The sequence below is a fragment of the Pezoporus occidentalis genome, unplaced genomic scaffold (genome assembly GCF_034315485.1).
Source record: "Pezoporus occidentalis ecotype Australia unplaced genomic scaffold, CSIRO_AGI_Poc_V1 ctg152, whole genome shotgun sequence".
Classification (NCBI taxonomy): domain Eukaryota; kingdom Metazoa; phylum Chordata; class Aves; order Psittaciformes; family Psittacidae; genus Pezoporus; species Pezoporus occidentalis.
Window position 1 is genome coordinate 248418 of NW_026913339.1, and position 13815 is coordinate 262232.

At 39.9% G+C, this 13815-nt stretch overlaps 2 protein-coding genes across 3 annotated transcripts in view; one reads left to right on the top strand and one right to left on the bottom strand.

The window, feature by feature from the left end:
- Positions 1 to 13815, top strand: part of METAP2 (methionyl aminopeptidase 2) — a 258513-nt gene that overhangs the window by 103663 nt on the left and 141035 nt on the right. The gene's annotated exons all lie outside the window — the stretch shown is intronic.
- The window catches only part of FGD6 (FYVE, RhoGEF and PH domain containing 6), a 75976-nt gene that overhangs the window by 44242 nt on the left and 17919 nt on the right, over positions 1 to 13815 (bottom strand). For both annotated transcript variants that reach the window (XM_062611301.1, XM_062611300.1), the window contains exon 3: positions 2320 to 2467. In XM_062611301.1, the coding sequence (XP_062467285.1) occupies positions 2320 to 2467 (148 nt within the window). The remainder of the gene's footprint in view (positions 1 to 2319; positions 2468 to 13815) is intronic.

A 13815-nucleotide genomic window follows, 5' to 3' on the forward strand; every position in this document is an offset into this window, starting at 1 on the left:
TTTTCTCCTAAAATTAAACTTCTTTCCAAAAACCAGTCAGATCTACACATTGAGGGTCAATCCGATTCAGGTGAGATTCTAACACCCATCCTCAGGCCTCAATACATCTTTAGAAAGCACAGCTGACATGCTCCCTACAAGACTGAATTCACAAATAACTCAGTTATGCAGAGCAAGGTATCTGCCATCACTGTAGATGTGACAGTTGCAAATGAGATGAAAATTAGTATTTTCAGAACAAGATGCTACCGCTAAACAATTACAAAGTGAAATATCACAGTCTGTTTTCAACCCCTTTTGAAAGACTTTTCACATACCAGCTGGCACTGAAAAGGCCACTTTGCATTTGCTCAGCCAAAGATACTCTGGACCTTAGAGAGTCTCTAATGGCAGAACTGAAGGGATGCAAATTGGGCTATCAGGCATGGCATTGGGAAAGAACCTTGTAACTTCTCTAACAGATAAAAAGCATCAAAACAGCCAGATGCTCACAGTAACAGAAAGTAAAAACAAGCCTAGCTGATGACTGATGCAGAGACTGCTTCTTTCTCCTCTGCAGCTGCTCTGCCTGTTAGGAAGTTGGTTGTTAATGCCCAGCTGCCAGCCACACATGCTGCAGGAGGCTGAAGCAAGCCTACGAGCAGATGCTTCACAGCAAACACTGAATTACTCCATGAAACCTGCCCAAGAAGCCTCCTAATGGGGATGCTTTTCTCTAAAACTCTGTCATTAAAGGTTTAGGGCATTTCTATAGGCATTCAAGGTAAGTTAGCTTCTATTCCAATAAGTCCTGCTTAGTTTCACATGCACAAGCTTTTCCCTTGACTTACTTTCCCTCCCCCAGTTTATTCCTCTCAGAAGATTTGGTTATATGACATTTAGGTCTGACTTCATCATCAAGTCTTCTCTTCCAGCACTAAAACATCTCATTGCCCTTTTCATTTTATTTTTTTTTTTTATCTTATTTATTAATTTCTTAGGAAAGGAAGGAAATATAACTACTATCAAAGGAAAGAGAGCTGCCAGGACTGATGCTGAGGACAGGCATTGGTCTGTGACCAGTCTGGTGCCAGGGAATCCAGGACTGAGAAATAAGAAAATGGGTATCCCCAAGGACAGGGATAGGACCCCCAAAACTTCATTTCATTCTGAGTAGTTAACACTGTCTTCCTGCTCCTCATTTGAGGAAGAAAGAAGATGAAAATAAGATGAAATATTAAAATGAAAATGAAGAAATAATGAAGGTGACCAGGTTGGATGGGTGGCCAGGTTGGATGGGGCTTCGAGCAACCTGGTCTAGTGAAAGGTGCCTCTGCCCATCACAGGGGGTTTGGAACTAGATGATCCTTACAGTCCCTTCCAACTCAAACCATTCTATGATTCTATGAAAATGGGAAATCATTGAAAGCTGGCACTCACAGAAGCTAGCAGAAGGTCAGACCTTAACCCCAACAGTCAAGGGTGACTTACACTCCTCAAAGGGCCATAGAAGTGGTTCTGCAACCCTACAACAACAGGTCTTGCATGCATACACTAACAGTCTCTCCTTAGCACCTGAGCAGAGAATTAAGGAACTTAAATGCTGAAAGGCATGTTGAGCCCCTTGTGTTCCATACCACTGAAAAGGAAGAATTAAAAACTGCCCCCTGTGCCCAAGCAGTGATTTGGCAGGTTAGTATGTAGAACCTACAAACATAAGAAAACTGTCTGCACAGAAACGGTTACTGGGACACAGCCTTTGCTGCATGGCCAAGATCCCGGAAATAGGACCATCCAAGCAAAACTGCAGCTTCCAAGAGGTTTTTCAGAAGGCCCTCCTCAGACGTTGCAACCTTCACCTAGCCCCTTTCCTTGGACTTCAGCAAGGCTGTCAAATCAAAGGTTGACATTAAATGTTCAGTGTAAAAGACACTGTGCACTTGAGGATCTGTGAGGCATAGACGGCTTCATTAAAAGGTATTTGCAAGTCTCAAAACTGAAGATCTTTAAACACCCATCTTTGCATGTAGCTCTGTAAGATGGGCATGGTAGGCAGGTCTACAGCTCCACAATTCAGAAAAGATTAAGAACAAATATGCCAGGCAACACACACTTTTTACTGGGCTATTTCTAAACCTGATCTCTTAATACCAGGCTAATGTGCACATACAAGTTAAAATTTTAGAAAGGTACTCCAACACTAAACAATAAAAATAGCAAAAAAAAAAAGAAATATATAAAGTTATGTTAATTCAATACCTTTTATATGAAAATATCCCAACAGGCTACAACTTACAAAATAGAGCAAGTATGATTAATAATTTCAGCAGATAGAGATACCTGTTTATCTTCTGGAGGATCAGGCTCCCCTTTGCTGGAATCAGAATTTGTGTCATCATCTTCATCAGAACTGTTCATGATATCTTCTTCATCTGACTGAAGATCTCCAATTACCATGTTCGGATGATCATGGTGCTCTTCCAAGGACCTAAAATTAAAATATGCTTAGTCAATAAATGTACTATATTTATGTAAAAAGCCTTCTGTTTTACCTTACCATCAATGGCTTACTTGGTATCAAAACCACTGAAAACAGTAGTGGGTAGTCTGAAGATGACAAGAGTGGTAGGCTGTTCTGTACTGGATTCATAACTCTGCAGTGTTTTATCTATGCTGGTATTGACATAATGCTCACTGACAGTGAGCAAAAGCCACAGTACCATTGGAATATTTATGTCATTCTTATCCATCAGAGTCTGCCTGACAGCAAAGTTTGATAAATCTATTTCCTTACTGCTATGTGCATATATAGTGCAACGTTTGTACTGTGTGCCAGAAGGATACAGAAGGATCATAGCCGTTTTGCTATTTTCTGTCTCATAGCATCAGGACTTGTTCCAGGCATGGTACTCAGGCTGGAGCTTTCCATCTGAAATTTTAGATGCATTTATTACGCAGGGTTGTTTCTCAATGCATACACTGAAAAACTGCATCAGGGATAGCAATACTAACCATTCTGTTCAACAATTCTTTTTTAAAACACAAAAGCAGAACCTTTTGTGATTCAAAACTACCACCCCTCAGAGACAGACACCTTCCAGGGAACTGTCAAAGCTATAAAATATAACCTTATTTTGCTGCTGTACAATGATTACAGAGGTCTCTCTTCATTAGGTTTACCCATATTTGCAATACAGAAATTGCATGAGACAAGCATACAGCCTTCTTCCTCTGACTAGCCTCGACAACTTCAGTAGAGATTTAAGAAATGCAATTTTAGAAGAAAATGGAAAAAAGGGTAAGGAAAGATAATGAAGAAAATACAGACTAGAGGAAACAGAGCCTGAAGTTTTGGTAAAGTTACATAGAAACACAGCAAATCCCTGAACTCCTACTTTTAATCCCTAATAATATCTGGTAATTGCCAATTACACTGAAGCTGTGCCTAAATTCACATAATCTGTATTCAAGGCCTGCAAAAATATGCTGGAATGCCACAGACTTACTGTGATAGGAGCCAGAAGTTACCCTAGAAAACAAAAAGCAAATCTAGAAACCCTTATTCCCAAGCTGCTACAGTCAGCAGAGATCTCACTGTGCTGATCAACACTTGCTTTTGTGCAGCCAAAATCTGTCAGGGCTACACACTTCTTCATACAGCTGCCCTCTGCCTCCCTACGCAAAGGACGGTGATATACGATCTTCTCTTTTTCCTAACTTTGAATCACAAGAAAGCAGGGATGGAGGGTAGCTCTTCAGACACACCACCTCCAACTATGATAGTCACCAGATACGAAACCTGTCAGTGTGGATCCCATGGGAGGTGGCTGCCACTAACCTGAATAGCAGAAGTAAGGAATACCAGCTGTGTAAGGATGCTCTGGCAGCCACAGCAAGTTGTTGATTATTCAACACTCAAGGGAGAGTTTGAAAAACAACAAAATAAAACAAAACAATATCCACACCAAACAAAAAACACACAAATGCTGATCACAAATAGAAATATATTTGGAGATGGCGATGAGATATGTAGATAAGTTGGCTTGCAGACAGCCCTTGGTCAGCCATGAAGACATAGAAGATTAAAATAGCTTGCTTCTATTAAGACAACACAGGAAGGACTCAGGAAACACCCAAGCAGTTACTGTCTCCCAAAACTGAATGGGGTGGGGGAAGGAAAGAGACTGCAAAGCTCGTCACTGATTTCAAACAAAATCTTGAGCCAAGACTGCAGCACTCAGGGTGCAGAGACACCCCCATTTATTTCAATTTGGGAATTACCAACTTCACATGGGAAATGAATGGCCACCAGAGAGATGGGCACTGATGACAACAGCTCAAGGAGAACACCAGGGATAGCTCCAGGAAGGCAAAAAAGTGGCTTTTCACTGGAGCTTTTCCTGGTATGGAACAACACTAGCGGGACACTGAGACTTTTGCGGTTACTTGTTAAATGAGTCAAATGACCTGTTGGCTTGACAATGTTTATTTTAGCAGATGCCATTACATATCCTGTTATTTTATAGATGACAAACATCTTTATTACATCTATAACATTACACATGGTAGATATATCCTCATGCTTTAGTCAAAAACTGCAACAGAAATAACTACTGCTACTCCTTCCTTTACTACATTACTCACAGTTTTACTTTCCACATCTGCCATTGAATCTACATCTGATCTGGAATATTTTTCCCCCATTGAGTATGCAAAATGTATTAAGCACTTTATCTCTAACCATGTTGGAATTCACTTTTTTTGTCCCTTATTTTACTTTTCTTATGGAAATTTTATTTACCTTTTCCCTATCCTTAGTATTTGTTTTTAATTGCTGCTTTATATTCCTTTAATTAAGATTCCTTTCCTTCAAGAAAACATTATTTTCACAGTTGTGAAATCACAATTCTTTTGCCTAAGCATATTGTACAGGATGCCCAAATCCCAGATACTGCTGTCATTTCTTATTTAAATTTTTGAGGGAAACTGAAAACTTTTAGAAAACCTGCCCTTTAGGAAGTCAGGAACAAACATTTCTAGATGAGGCTGTATTCTGTTGATACAAACATAACCCCATCACCACTAAAGGATGAAGATCAAACTAAATGGACTGTGTTGGTGAAGCATTTTCTAAGTGAAAGATTAATCAGCTTATTAAATAGAAAGTTTCAATGAAAAACCCTGAGCTATTAAAAATTTTAAATAATTAGCAACTGATGATATAGGATGTTTAGAAAGTGCCCACAAGTGGCAGCAGCTCACCATATACATTTTTTTCTTCCTGTGAATCACAACAATGTTAAAGCAAAAACCTCCTTTGCTTGCCTTTGTGGTGTGTATGCACCTACTATTTGCATAAAGGAAACTATGAGAGCTGAGAAAACCATCTACGAAATCTTGCCTATGGCATCTGTCCCACCAAACAAAGCACCTCAGAGTCATCCCTATACGTATTTATCCCATATTTGCTCAGTTCACAGCCTAACATAGCCCTCTGGTTCTTCCACCGGGTACATTTTGTTGATTTTTTTCTTTCTTTGCTTTTGAAAGAAAAAATACAGTGGATGATCAGATGATAAATGATCAAAAGTCTGTTTACATCCAGCCATTTTCCAGAATCAAACAAGCCACCACTTCAGGGATAGGGTGCAATTCTGTAGCCAGGGGTAGATGCACTTCTGGTGGTATCTGTGGTTGTGTCCTCTCTTTCAGAGAAGATGGTGGCAAAGTCACTTTGTTAATCTGCCTTTATCAGCCATGTGCTGGAGAACACATGACTCTCCTTGGACTTACACCTTAACCTTTCATCATAAATACTATGGCTTTACTGTCAAAACAGAAGGTGGCTTATTTACTGATTACTCTTTCTGTACTTTTACCCCTGAAAGTCATCTATAGCTACATTCTCTGTAAGTTAACCCTGGATGCTTGTGGCATTTAAATGAGTTTGGAAATAACAGCCAATATTTAAATAAACAAAACCTTTTCTACAACATACCAGTTCCCCTTTTCCAAAATACAACATGAATGCAGTAATGGTTATTTTTAAGCAGCTCTTCTGAATGGTATTTTGGGGATACTGTGTACTCTCTCTATCTTGCTCCCTCTTCATCACAATTCTTTGTCCTACCCACAGCAGTACCAAGAGAAACTTCTGCATTATCTGTCATGTGAAACACCATCAGTGCCAACTCACCGTGCTGCCCACTGAGTAAGAATATCTTGCTGTATCTTGTGAGCAAGTTATCTAAATATAGATGTGGGGGGTTTTTGACACATAAAATAAAGGGATCATCAGTTTGCCTCAGAATGAAGAGTTTATGGGGGATGAAGAACATACATTGTGCTCGTTTTCCTAATGCAATAGTAAATTATTAATGAAACAAAACATGCCAGTCCTAGCAAGATGTACTGCAAGATAAACTATCAAAACTTAAGAACTGCCATCAAGATATTACAGCCAGAAAAATATATCTTAATTAGCATAAAACCCTCTTACTGTCTTCAAAAGATCATAGAATAGTTTGGGTTGGAAGGAACCTTAAAGATCATCTAGTTCCAGCCTCCAGGGACACCTTCCACTAGACCAGGCTGGCTCATCCAACCTGGCCTTGAACACTGCCAGGGATGGGGCAGCCATAGCTTCTCTGGGCAACACTGGAGTGGCTCACCAACTTCAGAGTAAAGAGTTTCTTCCTAATATCTTCCTAATATCCACTGTCTTTCAGTTTAAAGACATTTCCCCTTGTCCTATCACTTCTTGCTCTTACAAAAGGACGACCAAGACTAGTTCAGACTAGCTTATTATAGAAGCTTCAAAATACACCTGAGGCTTCACTTCCAAGCAGTGCCGATTCACACACTGCATAGGACACTATAGCCTCAAGTCACAATTAACATTTCAGACTCAGTTCCTTATTTAGAAGACAAATAGTATTTAAGCTTGACTGAGATGATTCAGAGGGATTCTCTACCGTGGAATGCCCCAACGTCAAGTATTTTATAATATGATGGAATTAATTCAAGTGTTAGCATCACCATATCTACTAAAAAGCAAGTTTCCACAGCTCCAAAGTATTTGTTAAAATAGATGCAGTCACGCTGCTGCTTTACACACAGTTCTTTGTGTTCTTCATTATTTTTAGATGTTTCTTCTACTTCCATTAAGTAATCAAAAATATTTAGGAATCCTGAATGAACAGACTCTTGTACAAAACACTCTGCTAAATTCTTCTTTTTCCATCCTTTTGTTATTTTAAAAGGAGTGTCCATTCTACTCTGCTTTTTGTAGGAATGTCCCACCATCTTTATCCTTATTCTGTCTCTTCCTGCAGTATTTCACTGCACTTTTTTATGGGTGTTTTTGCTTGTTTATTTTTAAAGAAAGCCTTCAACATAGTCAAAAATCACACAAACTGAAGTTCCTGCTCAACTAAAAAACACACACCAAATACCAGAGCTCCAAAAAGAATACCCTACTATCATATTTCATCTCAAATCCTTTTTGCATTGCTACAGCATTTCACAATCCTTTCACTGCTGCTTGCATCTCACTTTCTTCCAGAGAAGCAACAATTGCTATTGCTGTTCATCCATTTTCAGTTTTTAGTATCACCAGTCCCTGCAATCAATTTCAACAATTAAGGCATGTCCAGCTGCCCTTTTTAAGACCTGAAAGCACACTGTCTCTCTGTGGAAGCAATAGCCATTAAGGCTATTTTTTCATCATGCCTCATTACTTGTAATAGCTGTAGGTAAGGCAGCATGCCTCACTGACCGATTCCCTCAATGGATCCTACTTGTACAGTTCTGGGAAACCCCAAGGATAAAAGACGTAAAGGGAGAAAAAATAAGAACAAAAAAAATATGTGTTCTGTAGCTTATTTTCTCTTTTTTCTATTTCCTATCTAAATTCAGAACCTCTCAAGGTAGAAAGAAGGGCTGTGAATATAGAAATAAAGTTAAGATCCTACAACAGTTTAGAGTTTAGGAAGCAATCACCTGATTTGAGTGCTGAAGGTAACGGAAGATGCTCTTGGAAAGCCAAAGCAAAAGTGAAATTACTGCTTAATTAATAATTGCTTGATTTTGTTTCCTGAACTTCCTTTTGCTTTAATTTAATACATTTTACTTAAGACAGGTCAATGTCTTCATCTAATATTTCTTTACTGCAGGTTTTCGGAAAAAAATCCAAGACAAATTCTAGAAAGTAAGCATACTTGGCAAAGCACAAAGATAATAATGAATACTAACCATGAGCCCTAGCAAGCTCTTATGGAAATCTGAAGAAAACACATGACTGGGTAAGTGATAAGCAACATTAATAAAAGCATCAATTAATGTACTTTTTGGATGAGTTACATTTTGCTGCAATACCACAGCTCCAGAACCATCCTTAAGAAGCCAACACCAGCACCTGTTTCCTTTCTCAAACCAGTCTGGAAACCAAAATCTGAACTCCGCATCACTCCATATGCAACTGGACCCTAACCCATCTTACCTCATAGCTTAAAGTTCAGATTCTCTAAACAATTGTGACTGTCTGACATTATAGCTAAAACATTACCTCCTTCATCACAAAATAGTTTGGGTTGGAAGGGACCTTAAAGATCGTCTAGTTCCAACCCCTCCGCCATTGGTAGGAACACCTTCCATTATCATGTTCCCCTGCTTTTCATTTCTCCTTCAACCATACAGGACCATTAAGCAGCAAATAAGGATGAAATACAGCCTGGACCAAGTGGCTTACTTATCTGAGTTATTCCCACAGCACCAGTCAGCTTTCTGGTTTAATGACAGACGCACAGATGGGAAGAGCTGAAGCTGAGATCACATCTCTTCTCTTGAGGTGTTGTGGACAGTGTGAGAGAAGGCAGTGGATGCTGCTACGGCTCTCACAGTGCTGGCCTGGCTGCCAGCACTGGGGGCTGGTTGCCTTACTGCAGCCAAGCTGCTTGGGCTTCAATTTCTCTGCCAAAAATGGTGCTTTTTCACAGTGCACAAGAGAGAGATAGCACAGTGTCCTCTCAAATAGGATTTTACATGCTAAAATTAAAGTTTTGCCATTTGTTCTGCAGTGACAACTCAATGATTTTAGTAAGTTCTTCGTATTATTAGGACTAATAACAACAAAAAAGGCAACAGGGTGGGAGTCTTTAATGGTCTGATGCTAGGGAACATGACAGTTAATTTTGACCTCCCTTTTATTTATATTTTTAAGACTGCTTAAACAGAGCCTGCCTGTGAGATTCATTAGTTCATTTTGCAAGCTATCCTTCAATAGCTGACATTGCTGAGGAATGAAAAACACCTCTATGACAGTCTTTAAACAAAAACAAGCACCACAAAATGAGAGGCAAACAAACTAGACCAACGAATCCATGATTATTTGCATCACTTACAACTGTTGTGCTATATGCCCTCTGGGATGGTTAGGGAACTTTAAGGATACAATTACAAATATAAACACTCTTCAAGAATCACAGCTAGAAAACAGAAACAACTTGCACCCAGCTGAGCAACTACAACTGAAAATGTTCTGTGCACATCAGGTTGCTTTTTCAAATTGTAATTTAAAGACTGCAAGAATTGAAACAGAATTATTTTAAGCAGTATCATATGTATTCTATACGCGCATCTACATTTTTTCATCGAAAGTCAGGACACTTGATGACAGGGATCCACGGTCAAAAGAGAAGCTCAAGATATCTTATTTGAAACAGCTTTTGGTTCAGAGCCGCTTGTGCTTCGAAAGCTGCTGCTGCCCCCCAGGCAAAGGGCTGGCTGCAGCAAGAGGCCAGGTGGGAATGTGGGGAGTTTGCTCCTGCCAAGAGAAATGCCAAGAGCTACTGTCTTTAGTCTTTACCTGCTCACACCTGGTTTTTCTGGGCAAGAAGGATATCATAAACACTGCCGAGAGCTGCCACCATATTTAGCCTGTTAGATCACACCACTGGCAGCTCCTTCTATACTTGGCTAAGCATGCTGCAAACTGCAACACCTGACTTGCTGGAACCAAAGTTAGCCTAGTGTTTGCAGCCAGCAGCATTTAGTTTAGCATTTGTTATCCTCAGGCCAAGTCAGCACTTACTTCTTTCCTCAACAAGAAAAAAATTAATCTGACTTGCATTCTAAGCAAAAAATAAGCAAGACATTTGTCATATGTGTCTCACACTTAATAAATCTTGGCGCTTTTTTTAAACCACCGATTCTGTCGGTCACCCTATTTCAGGCATGCTATGGTCAATGCAGTCACCCGCATACTCTGTTGCACGACTTAAAGAAGCACAGTGTAAGAAAGGTGCAAACAGCTCTCAGATTATCTCCATATTTAGCTGTGATTTGCAAACACAAGCTCCCGCAGCACACAAGGACCGCTCTCGCCGCAGGCAGCCTCCCATGCTCACAGGAGCTATCTTCAGCCAGAGCGTTTGTTGACAATTCCCCAGTTCCTTGGAAAGTTCAACATAAACACACACGCATGCTTCAGATGTTTCCACACTCACCATAGAAAAGCTGCATTTAAGAGAGGTCCAGTTCTAAAAGTCGTCCGAGAAAACTGGTGCCCATGGTGTGCCAGTTCAACTCCAGAGCAGCATGGCACAGCTGCAGAGACAGTCACATCGCCCTGCCTCTGCCTGGGCGGCCCCAGCAAAACTGCCAAAAGGAGAACATGCCAATGGAACAGAATATAATCCAAGAGGATACAAGGGGACAATCTCGAGCACTAGTACAGGAGAGTGAAACACTGCAGCAAAAAATGGGGATTTAAACCTCTGCCAGGAGACTTGTACAGGGGAACAAGTCACTGCATCAGTTCTTCCTGCCACCACCCAAAGCTGTGAGGGATTACCTGCCTCTCAAGGCAGGTAAAGAGGGAAGTCGGCAGAATTCACATCTTCTTGCCTTCTCTTATCATTAATTCTCATTTCACAGGGAGAGCTGCAAGGCTTATGGCCAAGACCTTTGGAAAAAACTCCTGGCATGGAAGTGATTAAGCAATATAAAACAAGAACCCCAAAATATGGCACTCATTTACAATCAGGACTTGTTATTCTACCTTCCCTCACTTCACAAAACAGACCCTAAGGGGAAAATGTTTATAGGGAAAGAACACCAGGATCAGACGAAAAATAACACTTTACTTCCCAGTCACACACACACACACACAAAAGAAAAAATACAATTTGGGCACACATTGAATAGACTTCAAGAAAACTATAACCAAAATGTGACAAAATCTCAAACCAAATGCATCAAATAGGAAAGAAGAAACTTAGACCAAGTGAGAACAAAACCTCCTATTAATATCCATTTCAAGCAAAACTGATTTTACCTTGTCAAAGATACCATGACACTCCAACATATAACTATTTCTGCTCCACTACGATCAGAGTTAATGGAAGGCCCTAAATACTTTCGATATTGACTCATCATTATTGTTATGATTTTGGGGTGACTTTATCCCTGAAATCAGGGCTGTAATACCTCTCTTCAAAAAGTTCCTAATTCAAGTAGAAATAACATGCAACCATTTCACTCCATTTTTTTTGCATGTCAGATACCTAGAAGACGACAAAAGAGATAAGTAGCAGAGTACTCAGAAGGTAGTGACTTGGATCTAAAATAAATATGGAGAGACTTAACTCTTAAACACACAACGGTATGTGCAAGGGCTGATACAGCTTCCTGCACAGTCTGCCAGAAAACATAGGATGGAATAGTGTGGTTGAGAACAACACAGCTGGCTGTAGGGAATAACAGAGCTGCTTGCAAGATTTGACTTGTACTCTCTCTTCCTCTAAACTTTTGCACAGATTAGAAAAAGAATGGGATTTAAACACTGTTTCTAAACTATTCAGTACAGAATATCAACCCCAGAAACAATACCACTGGGGAAAAACAAAACCAAAACCACTAAACCCCCCCGAAAAATAAACTGAACTCTGTGCAGTAGAAATCACTGAGCCATAGGCTCAGGTTGTAGCTATCAAAATGGCAGTTTTGGTAAAAACTCCTTTTAACTTATTTACATGCATCTCAAGAGATTATTTTAGTCCACTTCTGCTTGAGTGGAGCAACTTCATAAGCACGAAGATATATTAAGAAAAACTTAAAACTTGTGTAACCTTAACATTTTTATAAGAAACCTCTTGGATTCTAGCATCTAAAATAAAATCTACGTTCCTTAACCTAAAATTTTTGTAGTGCATTGAAACAACACAGCTACGTAGTTTTGTAAGGCTATTCCTTAAAACATCTTTAACTGAATCAAATATAAATGTTGAGTAAATAAGGCATATAAATATCACTGTTGGCATTTCAATAAAATCTGAAGTTAATATTTTGATTGCTTTCTTTCAACATTTATTCTATGCCACCCAAAATCTTACCGTTTTGCATATACAATTACATTAGTCCTTGCTGCAGTTAAAATATCACCATACAAACCAGAGCACCATGGAGCTCCACAAGCACATTTCTTGAGCCAACACTGAAAATAACCCACAGGAAAAGGCTGTTGTTGAGCATATAAATGGGTCTTTCATCAATTTTCATGTCACATTTGACTTCCCATTCTATATTTGAGATACTCTCTGGAGCTACACTTCGTTAACCTGCAATTTATACCACAGTTGGCAACCAGGGACAGAGCATGCGTGTTGGAGGCCAGGGAGAAAGACCAAAATACGGTTACACTACGTTAACTCTGCTTCCCCCCATCTTAAGGAAAAGGAAATGTATACAAAGAATACCAAAATTAGTTAAAAAAAAACAACAAAACCAAGAAAAACAACAAAACCAAACCAACACACACAAAACCCCCACAAACCCATAGCATAAAAGAGGAAAGAAAAAGTGTTGGAGATTCACCCATAAAAGTGTGTGACACCCGAGTTCCTGTTATCCATACACAGGGGGGCAAGCAAGAAGGCTGAAGGACACAGGCTTTTATGTGTGACTTTGCTTACTCCAGGCTCCTCCACATCGCTCTAAGTCACCCTTTGGCTGAAGGCAAGAGCCAACATGCTGAGCTGGGGCGACATCACTAGGAGGAAGGACAAGGACATCCTTGTATTGTACCAGGGGTATCAATGGGAACAGCAGAGTTAGGACATTTTTGCCATCTGTGGTGAGCAGTTCTTAGGTGGGAAACAAAGGATAGCGCAGTTTACCTCAAAATGGCTCTTTTAATGCATATGGACTGCACATGCGCCAAGGTTAACATGATGTAATTTTCTAGATTGCACCAGACTGTGACAAAAGTAACCACCAAACCTTCTGCAGAACAGCAGAGGGATTTGCCTAGCAGCCGGGCAGCACACCCCTGCAGTGATGTACCTCATTGCCGGCACCACTGTCGGCTTGTTCCTTCTCACACTCACAAGCACACCCAGCCCCAACCACACTTGGTAAAAAGATAAGGACAAGAACTCAAACCACATCTATTTTTATGCAGCACTTGTAATACATCCGATAAATTAGAAGTCTTTTATTATTGCACCTCCAACTCTACCAAAAGTTTCCATGTGCTGGGCCCTTGTCCATCTGCATCACCCACCTCCTTCCTTTACAAAAATCAAGAGGGAGTCCTTGAAAAGAGGGATGAAAGAAATAGCAAAGACAAAAATTCTCTTTCATAGCAATCTTGGAGATCTTTACAATTGCTTTTATTTCATATGACCTTTCAAACCTTTTCAAGACTGGATTGTATACTAGAATAATGGACTAGGCATTGGAAAAATGCAGTCCTCCAACTCCTTTCTCTCCCTTATTGGAGAGGGAGAGCATCAGACCTCAGAATCTTTCCCAATGTCAAAACAGATTAAATCAGCA